Source organism: Ziziphus jujuba, chromosome 3 (genome assembly GCF_031755915.1).
Source record: "Ziziphus jujuba cultivar Dongzao chromosome 3, ASM3175591v1".
NCBI classification, from domain to species: domain Eukaryota; kingdom Viridiplantae; phylum Streptophyta; class Magnoliopsida; order Rosales; family Rhamnaceae; genus Ziziphus; species Ziziphus jujuba.
In genome coordinates, this window is record NC_083381.1 from 27,764,616 (window position 1) to 27,782,857 (window position 18,242).

The following is an 18,242-nucleotide window of genomic DNA, read 5'->3' on the forward strand; positions in this document are numbered from 1 at the left end:
GATGTGACGGGACGGTTTTCTCCATTTTGTTTTTTAATTGATATTTTTTTTAGAAATTTATATAGAAAAATTATTTTATGATTAAAATATAAAAAAATGACTACAATACAATAAAAATATAATAAAATACATCAATGAACAAATTTACAATTATAAAATACATATTTAAAAAAATAAATAAAAAATAATAATTTTACATAAATAAAATTTTATAAAAAAAATAATAAATATATATATATATATATATCGGGCGGATTCAGGACAGAATTATTATTCTCCATCTTCGATTTTTAGACATTTACCCTGAATCCGACCCACATTCCTGAATTTTTGGAAAAAAAGGAAACGGTGCACCGCGTATATTGGCCGTACAGGTAAATTGCCATCCCTATTTGAGACCTTCTGCTAAAAATAAAATTTAAATGCATGCACTCATGCTGAAAGAAATTTTTACTGTTTGAATTTTTATTTTTATTTTTTCCTAATTTAAATATATTTCATCGATTTGAACAGTGTTAAAATCAGAAGTAAAGAATCTCTGATCTGATGGTGTGATTTTCTGACATTACTGACCACACTAACAAATAAGGAAGAGATTGTCCCTCTTACCGAAACTTTTAAGGTCTCTCTCTCTCTCTCTCTCTCTCTATATATATATATATATATAGAATACTCTGATTTATAAAATTAAAAAAAATATCAATTTATTTTAATTAATTTAAATTATACTGTAATTTTATAAAATTAGAATTTGTAATCGAATCATAACTATATAAATATATAAAATTTTACTACAGGTCCATAATTTGTGCATCCCACATCCAAAGGCCTTTGCAATATATTGTCTCTGATATTTGGTGTGCACATTATAGATAGAACTAGAATTCATGACCGGTGTGACAGATAACATGGCCAATATCATCCTTAAATGGCTTTTAAGCTGCTTAGTGCTCATATCCACATGGAAATTCATCGGCAAAACTGCCAACAAAAAGTTTTACCGACTTTGCATTTCTTGGAAATGGAAAATTATAGGAATGTGTTACATAGACCTACAATGAAGATTGGCCAAGAAAATATGATAATAATAATAATAATAATAGAAAGAAGAAGGTAAACAATTCTCATAAAAGAGTGCAACTAGATATTTCAGGTTTTGCACTTACAGTAACAATAAGAAGACAAGGGAAAATTTGCTGCACTAAATAAATGGGATAAAGGAACCAACTTTTACTGGCATTTTTTGTTTTTTTGGGCTACTTTCCTGTTCATTTTTTTTTTTTTGGGGCTCCAATTGAGCTACTAGAAAGGCATATCAACTGGTTTCCACAAGAAAATCTTCTGACTAAAACTTCGTATTGGGAGAAAAGCAAAAACCTATGAGCATCACAAATGAAGCTTCTCTATAGAAAGAAGGGACTTTTGAAAAAAAAAAAAAAAAAGTTTATAGTTAAAAAATGTTTTTACCTTTGCTTTATATCATATTTTAAGCTTGTTTTTGGAGGCTTACGCCACATTCTTTTCTGTTCATTGAAACTCCCTAATACAGCAGACTGCTTCTCAAGACCCAGCTGATTTGCATAAACATCATAATATGCTATTGGATTTATATTCTCCAATATTTTCACTAGCTTGCCCTTTTTCTTATCAATCAAAGTTTGTCCATCTTTTGATTCAATCCCATTAGCAGAAACTTTGACGGGTTTGATTTGCAAGGTCGGATTCAAATTGGATTGATCACCAGCCAAGAAAACTGCACCAAGAATTTCCCCCAAGAAAGTTTCCTACAAAATAACATATTTAAGTACCATAAATTAAGCTTATATCATATATTTATAGGAAGCTCATTCAGAAAATAACACGCTTTACCATATGCTTATATCCGTTGTGCACTTTCTGCAACCGGTATAGCCTTGATATCAAACATTGCACAAACACAGCCTCAGGTGTCCTCTTTGTCCTGCCCAGACTCTCTAAGATCTTCGAAAACGATATGACTTTGCGTTGGATGCCAAGTGGAATGAGTGTTATGTCAAGTTTGGATTCAAAGACAGTTTTTGCAGCCAAAGGATCAAGATACATATTGAATTCTGCATATTTATTTGAAGGAACAGAAAACAAATTTCCTTTGTCCTTTTGATCTTGGCTGATATGCCCTCCAACTATATATACATGCTGCAAAACGGAATTTACATCAATATATGTATATTATCCAACAAGTTCTTTTGTGTTCTGTTTTCTTGTTTTCCAAGCAAAAAACACATTTCATGTTTTGAATTCCTTTTCTTACAGTATTTTAATGCATCAGAGAGAGTCCGTTTAATTCTACTAACCTCAATTAAAGAGCTAGCTTTCTTGTTTGATAAAATAAGCTTGGCTAAATTAGTCAATGGTCCATTGGTGAGCAATGAAATCTTAGATCCTGAATCCAATGTCTTCAAAATAGACTCCCAAATTTCTGGTGCAAGTGATTGTCTTCGTTCAGGGTGACCTGTATCCCTTGGAGCTCTAAATTTCACAGAATTTTCTGCTGTATACCTGAAAACAGAATTCAAGAATTTCATTTCTCAATCTTTTAAAAACCCTCATAGAGACTAGAATTGTACTTTGATCATATACCAATCAAAAAGTCATTTTCCACAAAAGAACACTTGCCCAAAATGCCAAATCCAAAAGTTTATTCTTATTCTTCAGAAAGATATTAAAAAGTAATCCATCGTATATAAAAAAGTATAAAACCCCATGTGAAATGGTTTTTCATCTCCTATCAAGTACTAGTTATCAACAAAATAAATCATCTATCAAGTACTCAGTATTCTCACAAGCTAGGACTACCTTTTTCATTAAGGTAATAATTAACAGTTGCCCACAAAATGATAGCTTTTTTTTTTTTTTTTTTTCCCTTTCCTTTTTTTATCCTTTTTTGTGAAAGGAAAAGTATCTTCTATTCATAATGCAAATGGTAGTTAAAGAAAATGTGTCAAGTAAAGACTTAAGAATCTAATACCCTAAAGCCATTGGCAACAATATTTGATTCTTCAAGGTCACCTTCTTTTTTAACTTGAGTCAACCAAATCATGACAAGTCTGAATACCAAAATGCATACCAAAAGAATCCAAAGTTAATGGGGCTACACCTTATAAGTTCTTGGGTCCAGAGAGATTCAATAAGGGACAAGATCTAGAAATTGTTGATTTTCTGCAATGCCCGTGCATATCTATTAGCCAAACCAGGACAGTAATATTCTCCTTCTTTAAGCCAATAAAATTCACCATCTTAAGGGTATTACATGTTGTTTTATGTTATCATTGGATTCTCATGGTTCAGAATATGTTGCTCAGTTTTCGAGTAAGGGTGTCGGGTACGGGTATGTGTCCAAATGTCAAATTTGTTTGTTTTTGCATATTCTTCTTTATACAATGTACCTTTATAGGATAAATTTCTCAACTCTTTTCTTTCTGTTTTTTTAACACTTAGGATCAACATTAATGGTCATTATCATTTGGATTATTGGGAAAAAAAAAAAAAAAGAAATTATAGAAGTTAAAAGTGATTATGTTGGGAAAAGGGGACAAAGCTATTGGTGATGTAACACAATGATGAACCATGTTCATGAGGAGATAACGTACTACTACTATATCTTTACCCCAAAAAACAAAAAGAAAAGAAAAGGTGGTACTACCATATGCACTACTAATGGACGAAATCCAAAGTTAAAAAAGAAATACCTTCGAGGGCTTCTTGGCAAACTACGAGCAAGGCCATAGAGAGTATCTGAATCAAGAAAACCTCCACTGCCCTGTGGAATGGCTTTGGAGTATTTGCAGCCTCCAACAGGAGGGAAAATTTGGTCAGTCTGGTTAATTGCAAACACTTCTCCTAGACCAACTGGAATGTCATCACGGCCCATCATATGCAGTAGGTCATATATCACATCTATTGTTGCAGCATTTGCCCATCCTGTGGGGCTCACTATTATTGCCTGCATTTGCACATGAATTTTACTTTGAACATTTTCTTTCTCTGCTAGATAGAAAATATATATGTGTACATATATATATATATATAAATATAAATGCACATAGATCTGTTTATGCATATATATAAACCAAAACCATTTTTGATCTCTTATTTTCCTTGTGAATTGCAATCTATTCTACTAAGAAAGTAAGCTTAACTAGAACATAAATATACATATAAGCATTTAGGATTTTGATTATCTTTTCAGATTACTGTATGGTATAACCATGGCCAAATAATAACCTTTTGATAGATCCAATTATTGTGGGGACTTTCAATGATAATTTCATGGAAAAATGGATGTCAGCAAAATAGCCAGATTTAGGCTGCCCATGTGTATTATACAGTTCAAAGAAAACCCAGACAAAAAAAGGGAACTTTGAAAAGATTTTTTACCTTGAGATTGATCACCTCCACAGGTACTTTCAGAAGATAAAATAGAGCTAGAAAATCTCCAGCACTCATATCCATGTCAAAGACAATGGGTTTCCCCAACTTTTTATTTCCAAAATCTGGCTTGTAAAACACTTCTCTGTAATAAGGAAATTGTGTTGTGAAGTTGAATCTCCCTGCATGTCGAGGTTTGTTTAGAACCTGCAAAATTCAAAACCAAAAAGACTGTTAACGTCATTTCCACCAGTGCATGAAATGAAAACTACTTTAGAAAATTGGAACATAAAAATGGAAAATCCAAATCTTTGAAGAAAATTGCATTTAATCGGACTTACATCCAAGAAGCTTTTGAAAAATTCTCTGTCAAGTGGGCTATGAACATCCTGATTTGGTTTTGCTTTGGTAGCAACAAGAACACGTACAGAATCAGGACCAGTTGTTTCCTCTGTATAACCATCCTTTTGGATTGTGTTGCAGTGGCCAAAATAATGCATCAGAAAAATTGTGAATTCCTTTAATATTACCAAAGCAAAAACACTATAGCTTATACTAATATTTAAGCTCTATATATGAAAATTAGACCCAAAGTCATAAATTTTACCAGTCCTTACAAACTGTTAGTCAATGGATCCAATTAGGAAAATTACCTTACATCTTCCTTTGCCATTCTTGACAATGCAAAATGGATCTCTAAGTCCATTTTGAACATGACCACTATGAACACCACCTTTCTTTAAGTTGAACTTGGGAACTTTAAGGCCATCAAAAAGTGGATTAGAGCCATCAGATATCCCATAAGGTTCATTTGAAGTCACCACAGTTAAATTTATATACTCCATTTCAGCAAACTCATTCTCACCATCACAGTTCATTGAGTTTTGCATGATTGAGACTGCCACACCAGATGTAAATGAATCCCACATGAAATAGCTCTGCATAATAATAAAAACAAATCATTTTTTACACATTTAGTTTGATAAATGTATGTAAAGTTACTGACAAATAATCAGTAAAATGGAGTAGAGCATAGCATAAAGCAGAATCTGAGAAACTCTTACCGTATAGAATTGATCATCGAACCAAGTGTCACGAGCCATTTTCAAGGACTGGAAGCAGTATTGTGCCTCAAATGTATTCTGAGTCTTCTCAAATGTATCAAAAAAATTTTTGTTTATTGGGATTGTGTTTGTTGCATCCAGTGGAACAAGGGTCACAGGAATACCTGAATGAAACACCTGAAAAATCCATATCCCATTGTTAAATTTGGACATATTTAGACTAATGAAATAGATAAGCATAGCTAGTTATATACATAACTAAAGAAGTGAAATACCTGGTATGCAGCAAAAGGGTCTGCAAAGATATTGAACTCTGCATAAGGATTACTGGTATAGTCTGTAAACAAATTACCAGGATCACCACACTGCCTAGGTGTGCATGAGGTAGAATTCTCCAGGCAACAACCAGTCGGGTTCTTCGATCTCACACCACCACCCATGACATAAATATGCTCCACATTGTTCTTCAGGTGGGGATTGTTCATGAGGAATATGGCAAAGTTTGTATGTGCTCCTATAACAAACACTGTTATAGGACCAGCAGAAATTTTATCTATCATCACTTGCTGAGAGGTTGGTTGTTGAAGAGGTGTATATTTTCTGGTCCCCTATATCCATTAGAAAATCAAATGAGATAACTTAATAAGGATAAATAACAATAAACGGGGTTCGATGTTGGAATGATCTGAATACAAGACTAGACGAACGACTAGCCTTTGATATCATGTTATGCATAAAAAATCTAGATGTAACAAACACTTAATAGATGCAAATATTACAGCATTAACCTTCAAATAAGACTAGGCTTAGTTCTAATTACTCCAGCAGAAACAACTTTTAGGCCTAACAATTTTCTCGAGTAAATCAATTTGCTATAATTTGAAGTAGCAGCAAGCGCTTGAAATTTTGTGACAAAATTAATATTCATGACAGATGATTATTGCTCTATAAAAGTTACATACCTGTGGGAGGAAACCTTTTCTGAGGCCAAAGTTAGAGTCGATATCTAACCGACCACCGAGACCTACAGGAATAGCTTGTCTATATCTGCATTCACCAGCCGTTGTTTTGCCCTGTAATGTTTTTTTCACAAAACACACATGTAAGCTACAAACTAAATTTGGAACTCACATTAAAGGCCTTTTTAGCTGGTGTTCCATTTGTATATTCTCTTGGAAAATACTGTACCATAAAATTTACCAGTTTTACGTATACCTGTTCAATTATAGGAAGATATCCACCAACATTTGGGAGAATTGTACCATCTTTTAATATTCCACCTTCACCCCCAACTCCAACAGCCACATCATCACGACCCATCATGTAAAGCATGTCATATAATTGATTCACAGCATGTCCAGCATTAGTCCAAGCATTTGTATTGATAGTGACTGCCTGAAATCCAATGTGAAAATTTTATGATCATAACGGGGGGGGAAAAAAAATACAAATTGGGGACCATAAGGTTTTGGAAAAACAAGAAGCTTTCAAAAGTACATTTTGTCCTAAATATAATAACTGTCCCCAAAAAGAAAAATACAGCTTGAGTAAATATTCATTTTTTTATTAGACATTACAGGACTAAAAGTAATTAAAGTCTTTTTTTCATTTTGACCAAGAAAGGTGTAGTGCCAAAAAAAAAAAAAAAAAAAAAAGAAAAGAAACAAAAAGAACCCAATATTTTCTTGAGAAAATAAAGTCTTAACAGCAAATGGCTTTTGAGTTTTACAGCCTTGCTTCACAAAAATGTTGAAATTCTGAAGCTCAAACCATTTGCATATAAAGCTTTGGCAACAATATTTTGGAACACTGAAACTTACCTCCAGCTCAAACTCTGATCTGTCAAGCTTCAAGAGGTACAAGATAGCGAACAAATCGTCTGTATCGATATCGGTATCCACAAGAATCCGACGAGGCTTGGCCTCCACAGTATGCAAATCAACTCCAACTACTCCGAGAATAAGTAGTGCTACTAAAAAAGAGTTCTTCAGCGGCATCATTTTCTCTGTTTCAACCACAACCCAGAAAATCTTTCTTTTCTTCCAAACTACAAGAACAACAAACTCTTAAATCAAACTCATTTCTGGAAACAAATAAGAAACAGATAGAAAACAGCAAGAAAACATGCAAACATAGCAAGAGTAAAATATCAAAGTAAGGGTATTAAGGTATTACAGTTTGTAGAGAGTTTGGAAACTGGACGAGAAGGTTCAGCAGGATCTATATAGAACAAAGAAAGAGAAAGTTGAAAATGGCTATGAATGAAAGTTTTTGAGACAAAAGATGCAAGAACTTTATGGTTTATCTTTCAAACAGAGAACTGAGAAGAGACAAAAGAGATTCGATTTACGTCTTCATTTCCTGTACTATATATTCTTGAACTTTGATGGACAAATAGAGAGACAAAGAAAGATAAAGAAAGAAAGAGAATTGATTAATATATATATATATAAAGCTAAATTCTGGGTTTGGATTGATTAAGAGTCCTATTTATGCTGCAAGAAGAGCCATGTGTTTTTGTGTGTGTGTGTGTGTGCGCGCGTGTGTATAACTAATATCACCCTTGGTTACAATGGATGGTCACTGCTAAGCTTATATTATGGTATTTTTTACAGGTGAAATTGGTTATCTTTCTTCTTGGTAGAGAATGGGAATTTTTACCGAGGATATATTTAATCGTACCTTCAAAGTCAAGAAACAAATAGTGGGCTTCCAGAGACTTTATGTCAATATGGAATGTAAAATGCCAAATTTTTCAAATTCATCAAAATCTTTTAAAAGTTTGAAATAATAGTATTAGAATATATGAGAAGCAATCATGGGTTTTGTGTTTTCGTTTGTGATTTTTTTTTTTTTAAAGGGCTACTTCTCTTGACCAACAAGTGTCAATCTATCCTTTCCTCCATATCATATCCCCCATATTATAATTTTTTTCAACAAATGGACCTCCAATATATTAGTGTTTGGGGGGGCTCTCTCAATGCAGACAAAGCTAGGGTCTGAAAAAGTGTACTATTTGAAAAGTCTCAAAGAGAGAGGGGGGGGGGGGGGGGGGGGGAGGGGGATTTGTTTTTTTTCTTCCTTCCCTTATCTTTGACTTCCCCTTTCATTTCCCATTTAATTTGTAGAAAAATTGTATACGCTAGCTTTTTTGGTTTAGTTCTTGTAGGAAGTTCTGCTTATCAGAGGGATTGTTGTTTGTCATCCTATGAATGGTGAAGAAGAGATTGTTATGTCATGAAACATGCATGATTTAAAGATATGAATGACCCCAAAAAAACCAGACCAGATTTATCATAGAATCACCCAATACTCTATTATTGTTTCTTCACCATAACTAAATTTCAAATCCAAAGGATTCAACCTTTTAGTAATTATCCGAACGATTCAACTTGGCTCCCACCTTGTCTCTCCTTCTATAATTTATATTTCCTTTTCATATTATTCGCTCTGTTTTACAAAAATACAATCACGAGTTTAATTTCATTTGTCCCAATTACTATATTAACACGTTATGTACTAATTAAATCTATCTTATCAATAATTACAAAAAAATTGTTTTTCATTTTTTTTTTTTTTATGATTAATGAGAAATAGGATTGGTTCAAAATTAGGAGACAGAAAGGAATTGAAGATTTGGTTAGTGGTAAGAAAATCTTTAGAAAGAATCCAATACCAGCAAAGCAGTAGAAAAAGATTTTAACCATGATATGTTTTCTTGCCAGGTGGACATGACAAACCCAGCAGTTTTGGGTCAGTTCGTGGACTTTTATGAATGTATCAATGTCCCACAACCGTTTGATTTGTCCATATTCGACACGTGGTTCGTCGCCATTTGCTGATACTTGCTTTTGTGGGATCCACACTATATCTATAAAGCATCTCGGTTTCAGATCCTTTTTTTTTTTTTTTACTCGCTTTCTCTCGCTACTGTCTTCCAAAACAAAACCTTTACAATCGTGCCTTTCTACGTGTACCTGTCGTCAATGGATTCCAATTTAGTACGTGGAATCTCTCTTCTGTTTTCTTCTTTTTTTTTATGAATTAATTTCTGCCAATTAAAGGGCTTCTTTTTTCAGTCTTGGCGGTTGGAATATGAGAAAATGGAAGTGGGTTAGGAACATTCACATATAATCAAATGCCATGAACTTGTAGAAATTATGTTTAAGATCTTTTTTTTTTTTTTTTTTTTTTTTTTTTTGGGGTTGTGAATTAATTATGTTAAGGATCTTGCTCCAAGCCTTTGAAATTATTTTTTAAAATTTTTTAATTTTGTTTCCGAAACCCGAAAATATTGTTGAAAATTTACTATTTTCTTTTGTTCATAAACAGTACAAGATCCAAAGATTGAAAAGAAACATTATTAAATTGGGAAAGCATAATAAGCACATGGTTCAAAATAATCAAAATTTGACAAGTTTATTGAGATTACTTAAAAACAAGTTAGTTTATATTTTATTTATTTATTTATTTATTTTTTGCTTGAACAAGTTAGTTTAGTTTTGGGTCAATAAAAATCCACATTGATATTTGATCATGAACATAATATCCAATATCTTATTTGTTTTTCTCACTAAACAAACACAAAAAGATTGGTTGTCATTCATGTTGAATTATTCCGATAGAATTAACAACCCTCTTCCGAGTTCACACGAACATAGTTAAACAAATATTTTCTCATAGTTGATATGCCAAATTTATTCGATTTTTATGCAAATAAATTAATCTTGTTTCTTAGAATACCACATCTAACCAATTAAGTAATTTCAACAATAATAACTAAATTAGTAGGTTCGGTAATATTATACCTATTTACATGTCATAATCCTATTTTTTTTGCCACCGTTGAATGAGGTTTAACTTTAATAAAACTGCTTTATGAGGGGGTTACTCAAGGTTGAGCCCACGTATCATTTTCTTTATTGAATGGTGAAGAATGGGAAAAAAGTTGAAAAGCTTAATAAAAATTGGATTAAGTAGAATGCTCCAAAATATTAATTTTTTTTCTATGAATGCTTCAAAATATTAATAACATATAGGGAAAAGCAAAAAAAGTGATTTTAAGAAGATTTTAGAAACATTTACTTCTTTATTATTATTCTCTATAGTTGTGCACTAAAAGGTCCTATACTTTCTACCACCAATGCAAATTATTTTATTTCAGTCAAAAGCTTTACATTTATTTAATTGTTTATTTATTTATTATTATTTGTCTTCTTTTATTGCAATTGCTGTAATGGGGGAGTGTTTGGACACGTGATAGATCACATTGAGATAGCTAGAGGATTTAACCCCAAAACCTTGATTAGCGCTAATTGCTGATTTGTTTGCTAAACCGAACGTGGTATTTATTTTTTTAATTTTTTTTAATCAAAAACGTGGTATTTTGTTTGTTGCCTCTAACTTGGGTATTTGGGGATAAGATACACCTATCACTAATCACAATCAACCACGTCAGCTTCCTCGGAATCACAAAACAGCTGTGATTAGATCAAAGAAGTGAGACAAGAATCAAAAAAGGGTTTTTTCTTTTTTTTTTTCTTTTTTTTTAATAATTTTTAAATTAGATCCAGAATTCTAATTGGTCCGAGATGCCAACAACAATGATGATCATGATTCTCTATTTTGACCAAACAGTCATATCTACTTACGTGGGGTTTTTCCATTGGTTATAAAAGTACAATGCCAAAACAAAGGCAAACCATTATTTGGTCCTTAATCATGTTACACTATAAAAGTCTTCCATCCATTTTATATGCCATTTGGATTAAAAAGTCTTATCAAAACACAAAATATAGAAATTACAAATATTATTAAGTTTTAACAAATACTGATAATAATAATATTAACCAAATTGACTATAAGTTCAAACAGAACAATAATTTTTTATTTTCTTCATTATTTTAATAATTTTTTATCCATTTTAATGCTTCAAATTTATGAACTTTTAATTGTAAATTTGAATAGTCTATGAGCTAAATCAAAATCATTTGATTAATTTTTTACTTTAGTAGTTGGATATTTCTGAATAAATTTGTTTTCAAAATCTGTTTTTGATTTTTTACTTTAGTAGTTGGGTATTTCACAATAAATCTGTTTTCAAAATCTGCTTTTGAGTCAACCTTCAAACAATTTATTTCATTGAATAATTATATATATATATATATAAGGGAAAAAGAAAAGTTTAAAACTTGGAGAGTGAAATCATAATTGCCTTGTGATTAATTACTTATTGTTGATGGAAAGGAATTATGAGGAGCATATGCCCCCCTCCCCCCAAAATACGACCACTACATTAGAAAGAAACCCATAGATTTTCATAAGTTGGTTGTTGGTCCCCTTTAACAGCAATCATTTGAACATAAATTAAGTAAATGATAATTTTTTAAAAAATAAAAAGGAAAACATTAATTTTGGGGGGTGGAAAATTCAAATCAAAATTGAACATAACCATAGCTTAAGGGGGTCTAATTGAATGAATATTGACCACTAATCATTAATGATCTCTTTCTTTTAAGCATGCGGACCATGAAAATTTCATATATATATATATATATATATATAGGGCCACCACCACAAGCTAAGTCTCTAGCTATGTATTCAACTTGGTACATTTAGGTGAATCATTAATTTATTATTTTCTATCCTATAAGGGAATCCCTTGACTAAAATAGATAATTTTAATATTAGTAAAAATCACATCCACTGGGTGGTTGGGTGCAGAGCCCCTGTAAGACACAATTAAAGAAGGTAGCACTTATGAGTGTGATATATGACACTTCCAAAATTGAGCCTGAATATATTAATATACACACACAAGTACAGAAAAATAAAGAATAAAAAAAGGGGGTTTGAGCTTAACCATATTCTAGTTGTAGAATGCTATTTTTTTTTTTTTCTTTTTGAAAATTAGAAGAAAGAAAATTAGGGTCAGAACATGCTGGATAGTATGCTGACAATGATGATTTGATCTCCATGGGATGACACCAAATCTTTTTTAGATTTAAAAAAAAATGATTTAATTTACTATTAATTAATAAATTAACCCCTTTATTTGAAAAATTAAACAAGTTGTGGAAGTATATTTATGCTGGTATCACTTGTACTTGAAAATTCTGTTGAGTTTTGACAGTACATGCATATATTATTTAAATATTTTTGTTATGATAATATATTATTTAAATAATTTAGCACATATATGAGAACATTGTTATGGTGGTGAGAACGGATTCAGAGCTTTAAATATATATACATACACGAGCATGCACATACACACACATTACACACATATAATAGAAAGTTATATGTGTGTGCTGTATATATAAATATATATTTGTTTTTTCTTTATATTGAAAAGTCAGAAATTTTAATAAAACAGTCTTCATCATATGTATTGTTTTTCAATTTTTATTTCTAGGTTTTGCGTACAATGACTTATAGAAAAGTCAATATTATTTAATATGTGTGAACATGTGGAAATAATGCAATTTGTCACTTATATTGCTTCAATCTCACAATTAAATTAGTAAAATGCTAAATCGTTAAGGACATGTTATGGTAAAATCCATTTGCATAGAAGAGATTTTAAGTTTGCTACAAATACAACAACTTTTATTGATTTAAACATAAGAATGAATCTTACATAAAATCTGTTAGGAATACCAGAAATAAAATAAAAATTAAATCTATTATAATTTGTTGTTGATACATTATATGGAATGAATAAAATTTACAAATAAACTTTCGTATTTTACTAGTGATTAGGCAGAATTTTATTAATTTATTTTTAGAACTTAAAAAATTGTAAATCCATGTAATTTAAAAAGTGGAATTAATGAAACAAAGCAGATAAATAAGAATTTACATCCAACATATTGACAGAAAATTTAAGGTGCAACAAACCAAGTCAATTTCTTCTTAATTTTGTATTTAATTCAGATTTTAAAATATTTTTATAAATTTTAAAAGCTCGAATATATTCAATCTAGATTTATGAAAACTATATAAAATTTTAAAATATTTTTAAAAAGTTTACAAAAGTCATTAAGTATTTAATCAAGATTTTTTTAAAATCTATAACAATGAGAGGTATTCAAAATATCAATGGCTTTTATAAATTTATATAAATAATGAATTTTTATTGATTTCTAACTGAAAAATGAAAATACTGTTCTTAAAATTTCTCTTTCAACCCAAAATTTTTTGAAAAGTTTTTCAAAACTTCCATATTTTATTCTCTGATATACTTTATGCAACTTTTATTTTGTTCCCAAAAAATCAAAAAAGAAAATGAAAGAAAAGAACTCCTATGAAGACAAACCCAGACTACATATCATTTTCAAACATAGAACCAAAAGACATAAGTGAGAAGCTCATGTCTGTCAAACCCATTTATAATGCAATGTAAAGCTGAGAGAAACTTTAGGCTAACAATGGCAAATACTAAAATTAGGATTTGCAAAATTCTCACTGGAAAATGAATGGGACGCATGGAAAGAAAATACACAACCTGGAGACTAAGCAATACCCAAATGCAAAAATCGAAAACACAAATTAAAATTTAAAAAAAAAATTCATTAACTAAATAAAAAGGATAAAAAGTTTTAAAAGCATCACCAAATAGCCGCACTTATGTTATATCAAAATCATTTTATCATATTATTATAAATAAATAAAAAATCATTTTATCAGATTTACTCTAGAAGAAGAATCAACCTTTTCATGGAAAAAAAAAATGAAAGAAAGAAAGAAAGGAAAATAGAACAAGCATCAAAGTCTATAATATATTTTATAATGCCAGAAACAAGAATCTATACTATATTTTAGCACCAAAAAAAAAAAAAAAAATCCATTATATTTGGAAGTCAATGAAATCCTATCAATTTTTATCAAAGTTTATTAAAAACCATCAAAGTTTATGAAAGTCTTTTTAGAATAAAGTTTACAAAAATCTTTAAAAGTCTATAAAAATCTGTAAAATCTCCAAAAATCACTAATTGCAAAGATATGTCCATAAAAATCCAACAAAATCCTAATTTGAATGCGACCTAAAATCATTCATAGAAAGTTACTTGCCACCCTGGCAAACCTTAATCGACTTTTCAAAGAAGTCCGACCACATTGGGCTTTTTCTATGGCTACTGTTGTTCCACAAACCCAAAGACTACGGAATGTATCATTATCGGCTCACTGTACATGACTATTCTAGAGTACGAGTGTGAGTGATTTCAATCCTGACTTTTTTGGCTTTGGGGTTTTTTGAAAGAAAGTGACTTTCTTTTTTTTTTTTTTAATTTTTCGGTAATAAGAAAGAAAGTGATTTGGATAGTAAAAATCGATTCTAATAATATCAAAGTGGACTAATTCCTTAGCCAATATTTCAAGATACAATCTTTGCATAAGTAGAAAATTCATACTTATAATTACATTGAAAATAGGTAAAAACAAGTTGGTTTCTGAAGATTTTGAGTATCTATGAAAAGACTCTCCTAATCCTAAGCCAGTCGGCCAAGCTTTTTGTAGTCAAAAAGCCTCTTCCTCAATCCCAAGAAAAAACCAAAGTAGAAAGATATATAAATTTTTGGGTAAATAAATTGAATAATTCCATTCCTAAATGAGTTTTAAGCCTCTACTATAAAAAAATAAAATAAAATAAAATAAAAAAGATTTTTAAGCCTCAGAAGTCAGATATCTATAATACTACCACTTACCTAGTTTTGATAGGTTGGATGTTTTAATCAAATGAAAGTGACGACCTCAAAGAAGGGAAATTTTTTATTTGATTCGATATCTAAATGTGAAGGAGTGTGCTAGAAGTAGTATAATCTCATATTTTATTTTATGATTAACCAACAAATTCCTTTGATGTATCAATGACAACCCAGAAATTGTTCTGGCAAAAGAAAATAATTACCCTTTCTTATCAGCATTAAGCATAATTAACTAGGATCCAAGAGAACTTGAAGAAACTACAACCAAAATCAACCACTCTGCAATAACCAAGCTAGTTGAAAGAATATCTTAGCATATACCTTCATTGTTATTGACAGATTGAAGAAACTGATTTTTTTTTTTTTTAATCTTTTTTAGTTGTGTATATGAATCTTCTCTCATTCCAGATTACAATCTCATAGAAGAATAGCATTTGAAATTTACATGACTAATTACCAGATCATATAAATTTCTATGCAAAGTTCTTCCCATGTGTTTTATAGAGTTTCAAAGGTCTTGGTAGGGATCCAGCTCACCAAGAAGTATTATTATACAAATCAATGAAGCTTTAGAACAAGCATCAATTATTTATTTCAGTAGTAATTGAGTAGTCAGTTGGATATTTTTCACAAACCAATGCTTATATATCATTAATTTGCAACAACAAACACAGTACATTAAATTAATGTAACTACAATTTTTAATTTACTAAACAAGGTTATAGTTTAATTCTTCATTATAAATATTTGACACAGGATATCTGTTTTATTCAATAAGAAATAAATAGTAACTTACGCTTCCCCCAAACTCATCGGAACAAAATAAATAACACATTAATGCAACAAAATAACACCTTCTTAACCTCGCCTCATCTAAGTTGATTTCTTCAAGTCCATATTTATAACATCGTTTGTACATTGGCGAAGCAAAAATCACTTTTGAAAAAGCACTTCACTAGCTCTTTTATTATTTTTTTTCTAGAAAAATTTAATTAACAGTATATATAAAAAAAAATTAAAAAAAAAAAAAAACCATTAGCATGCGCTTCATTATTACTGATATAATCTAGTTTCTGTAATGAACTGCAAAATGAATCATTTCTTATTTCAAATGACAATGTTTTCTTTTTGGTTACCATTTCAAATAACAATGTTATAGACGAATAGCGTTTACAATTTACATATACATTCATAGAGGAATTCATAGAGGAACAAAGTAGACAAACTTTCCAGACCAAATAATTTCTTTATACAATTCTTCCACTCTATTTACGTAGAGTTTCTCTAAGTCATATTGGCTTGAGGAGTTGGGACCTTAGATTGAATCCCCTGTTCAAAATACCAAATAACAATTGAATGATAAGTGAGTGTTCATAGTTCCAAGGATAAACTAGGAGGGTCTTATTAGCAATTATCAGATCTTTCAGGGGTCAGATATCAACAAATTAACATGGCTAAACCTTTCTTCTGCACTTTGAACGCAGAAACACAGCACCTTAATACACGACAACATAGGAAGTAACCAGTCAAACTTGTCAGAAGAGGTCTTAATGATTGAGAACATAGGAAGTAAACCAGTCAAACTTCTCAGAAGAGGTTTTAAGACTGAGATCAACCTTGCTACCAAAAGTACCAACCAAATCAAGGAAATTTTAGGCCAGGCACCGAAATTTCCACATATACAACTTTGGTACCACAATAAAGATATAAACTTTCAAACTCATTAGTCAAAGATTTTCTAATTCTAGTACAGAAACAAGATTCAGCAGAATGAAAAAAAAAAAAAAAAAAAAAACCATAAACTCAAGATATCCTCTTTCCATTTTTCTATTGTTCTGGTCAAAACTATAATGACTCTACAGATATAATACAGAAAAAAGAGTTAAAAACCATCTGATTTGGGGTGAAAAATGAACAGAAATGATCAAACATAGTTCAGAAGTTCTAAATTTGATTCAAAATGTCAATCAAAGATGGATAATAAAGATCACAGAATTACAACAGCTTAATGATTATGCTTTACATTTTTACTAAAGAAAACCATTGAAAATCAAAGCACAGTACGCGGCATTATAGTTACACAAATTCTTTTTCAGTAATCATAAAAAGCATTACAAATTCCTCAAAACTAGAACTCACTAACCCAACAAAAAAAGTTTACAATTTTTTTTTTTCCCCTCTCTTTTCCACTTTTTCTTGGGAATATCAAAGACCCCCCATTATTTCCACCATTCAGATCTAATACAAACAGTGAACAACTTTCAAAATTACAGAAAATCTTAATTTAAAAATTGGAGCTTTCACGAAACCTGGTGATTAAAGAAGCCTCCGAGCCACAGCTTTTTTCCCGACCCTAACATCACGGATACCCGAATCCGACTCGTCGTGGTACCAGCCAACAGATTTCTGGGCTTCAAGAACGATCTGCGAAATTCCTGGAAAACCCATCGAAAACCCAGAATAGAATTCAGACCCAGAGTGATCTATAACCAAAAAAATTTGAAAATTTGAAGAAGAAGAAGAAAGAAAGAGGAAAAGTACCTTGCTTGACGGTCTGTTTGTTTTCTCGGATATCGTGGATAGTTGCTGAGATTTTCCAGTAGAGAGGGCGACCAACGTAGAAGAGAAGCAGAAGAACCAGACCCACCATTACAACGCGGAACGTGAGCTTTGCTGTGGACGACGCCATTTCTGAGAGCTTTCCCAGTTTTCCTCCGACCTTGCTTTCTTCTGTAGAAACTGAGTGGTCTGGAAAGAGACTATGAAGCCCAAAAGAAGGAACCTATCTACCATGCCAGTAAGGCCTAAAGCATTGGGCCCACATTGTATGGGACCCAATTAAGTAGTTTGGATGACTATGAAGCCCAAAGACTCCCAAAGTGTGTTTTTTTTTTTTTTTTTTGGTGGAAAACCCAAAGTGTGTTTGTGATATACTAATATTTATATAAAAAGAGAAATTAAAAGTAAAAAATACATTTTATAAACTCTCTCTCTCTCTCTCTCTCTCTCTCTCTCTCTCTCTCTCTCTCTCTCAGAAACGTAATATTTTTAATCATTCATG

The 18,242-nt window shown here is 31.1% G+C and overlaps 2 protein-coding genes across 3 annotated transcripts; both read right to left on the reverse strand.

The window, feature by feature from the left end:
- Nucleotides 1–703: 703 nt before the first annotated feature.
- LOC107423298 (nucleoside hydrolase 3) lies at nucleotides 704–8,020 on the reverse strand. Its single transcript, XM_025075911.3, has 15 exons — nucleotides 7,822–8,020; nucleotides 7,647–7,691; nucleotides 7,292–7,518; nucleotides 6,687–6,866; nucleotides 6,434–6,544; nucleotides 5,747–6,079; nucleotides 5,472–5,648; nucleotides 5,061–5,345; nucleotides 4,749–4,871; nucleotides 4,417–4,614; nucleotides 3,729–3,982; nucleotides 2,334–2,538; nucleotides 1,870–2,175; nucleotides 1,468–1,784; nucleotides 704–1,052 (listed from the first exon to the last, which is right to left on the reverse strand). Exons 3-15 carry the CDS (start codon nucleotides 7,469–7,471, stop codon nucleotides 1,043–1,045), a joined length of 2,679 nt encoding a protein of 892 aa, XP_024931679.3. The 5' UTR covers nucleotides 7,472–7,518; nucleotides 7,647–7,691; nucleotides 7,822–8,020; the 3' UTR covers nucleotides 704–1,042.
- An 8,240-nt stretch (nucleotides 8,021–16,260) lies between these two features.
- LOC107423315 (uncharacterized) lies at nucleotides 16,261–17,949 on the reverse strand. Of its 2 annotated transcripts, XM_016032854.4 has the most exons (3): nucleotides 17,723–17,949; nucleotides 17,491–17,616; nucleotides 16,261–16,510 (listed from the first exon to the last, which is right to left on the reverse strand). In XM_016032854.4, the coding sequence occupies exons 1-2, from the start codon at nucleotides 17,868–17,870 to the stop codon at nucleotides 17,498–17,500; spliced, it is 267 nt and encodes an 88-aa protein (XP_015888340.1). In that variant the 5' UTR covers nucleotides 17,871–17,949; the 3' UTR covers nucleotides 16,261–16,510; nucleotides 17,491–17,497. The 2 variants fall into 2 exon arrangements, with proteins under 2 accessions (XP_015888340.1, XP_015888339.1); XM_016032853.4 differs by lacking the exon at nucleotides 16,261–16,510 and having other exon boundaries at nucleotides 17,177–17,616.
- Nucleotides 17,950–18,242: the final 293 nt, after the last annotated feature.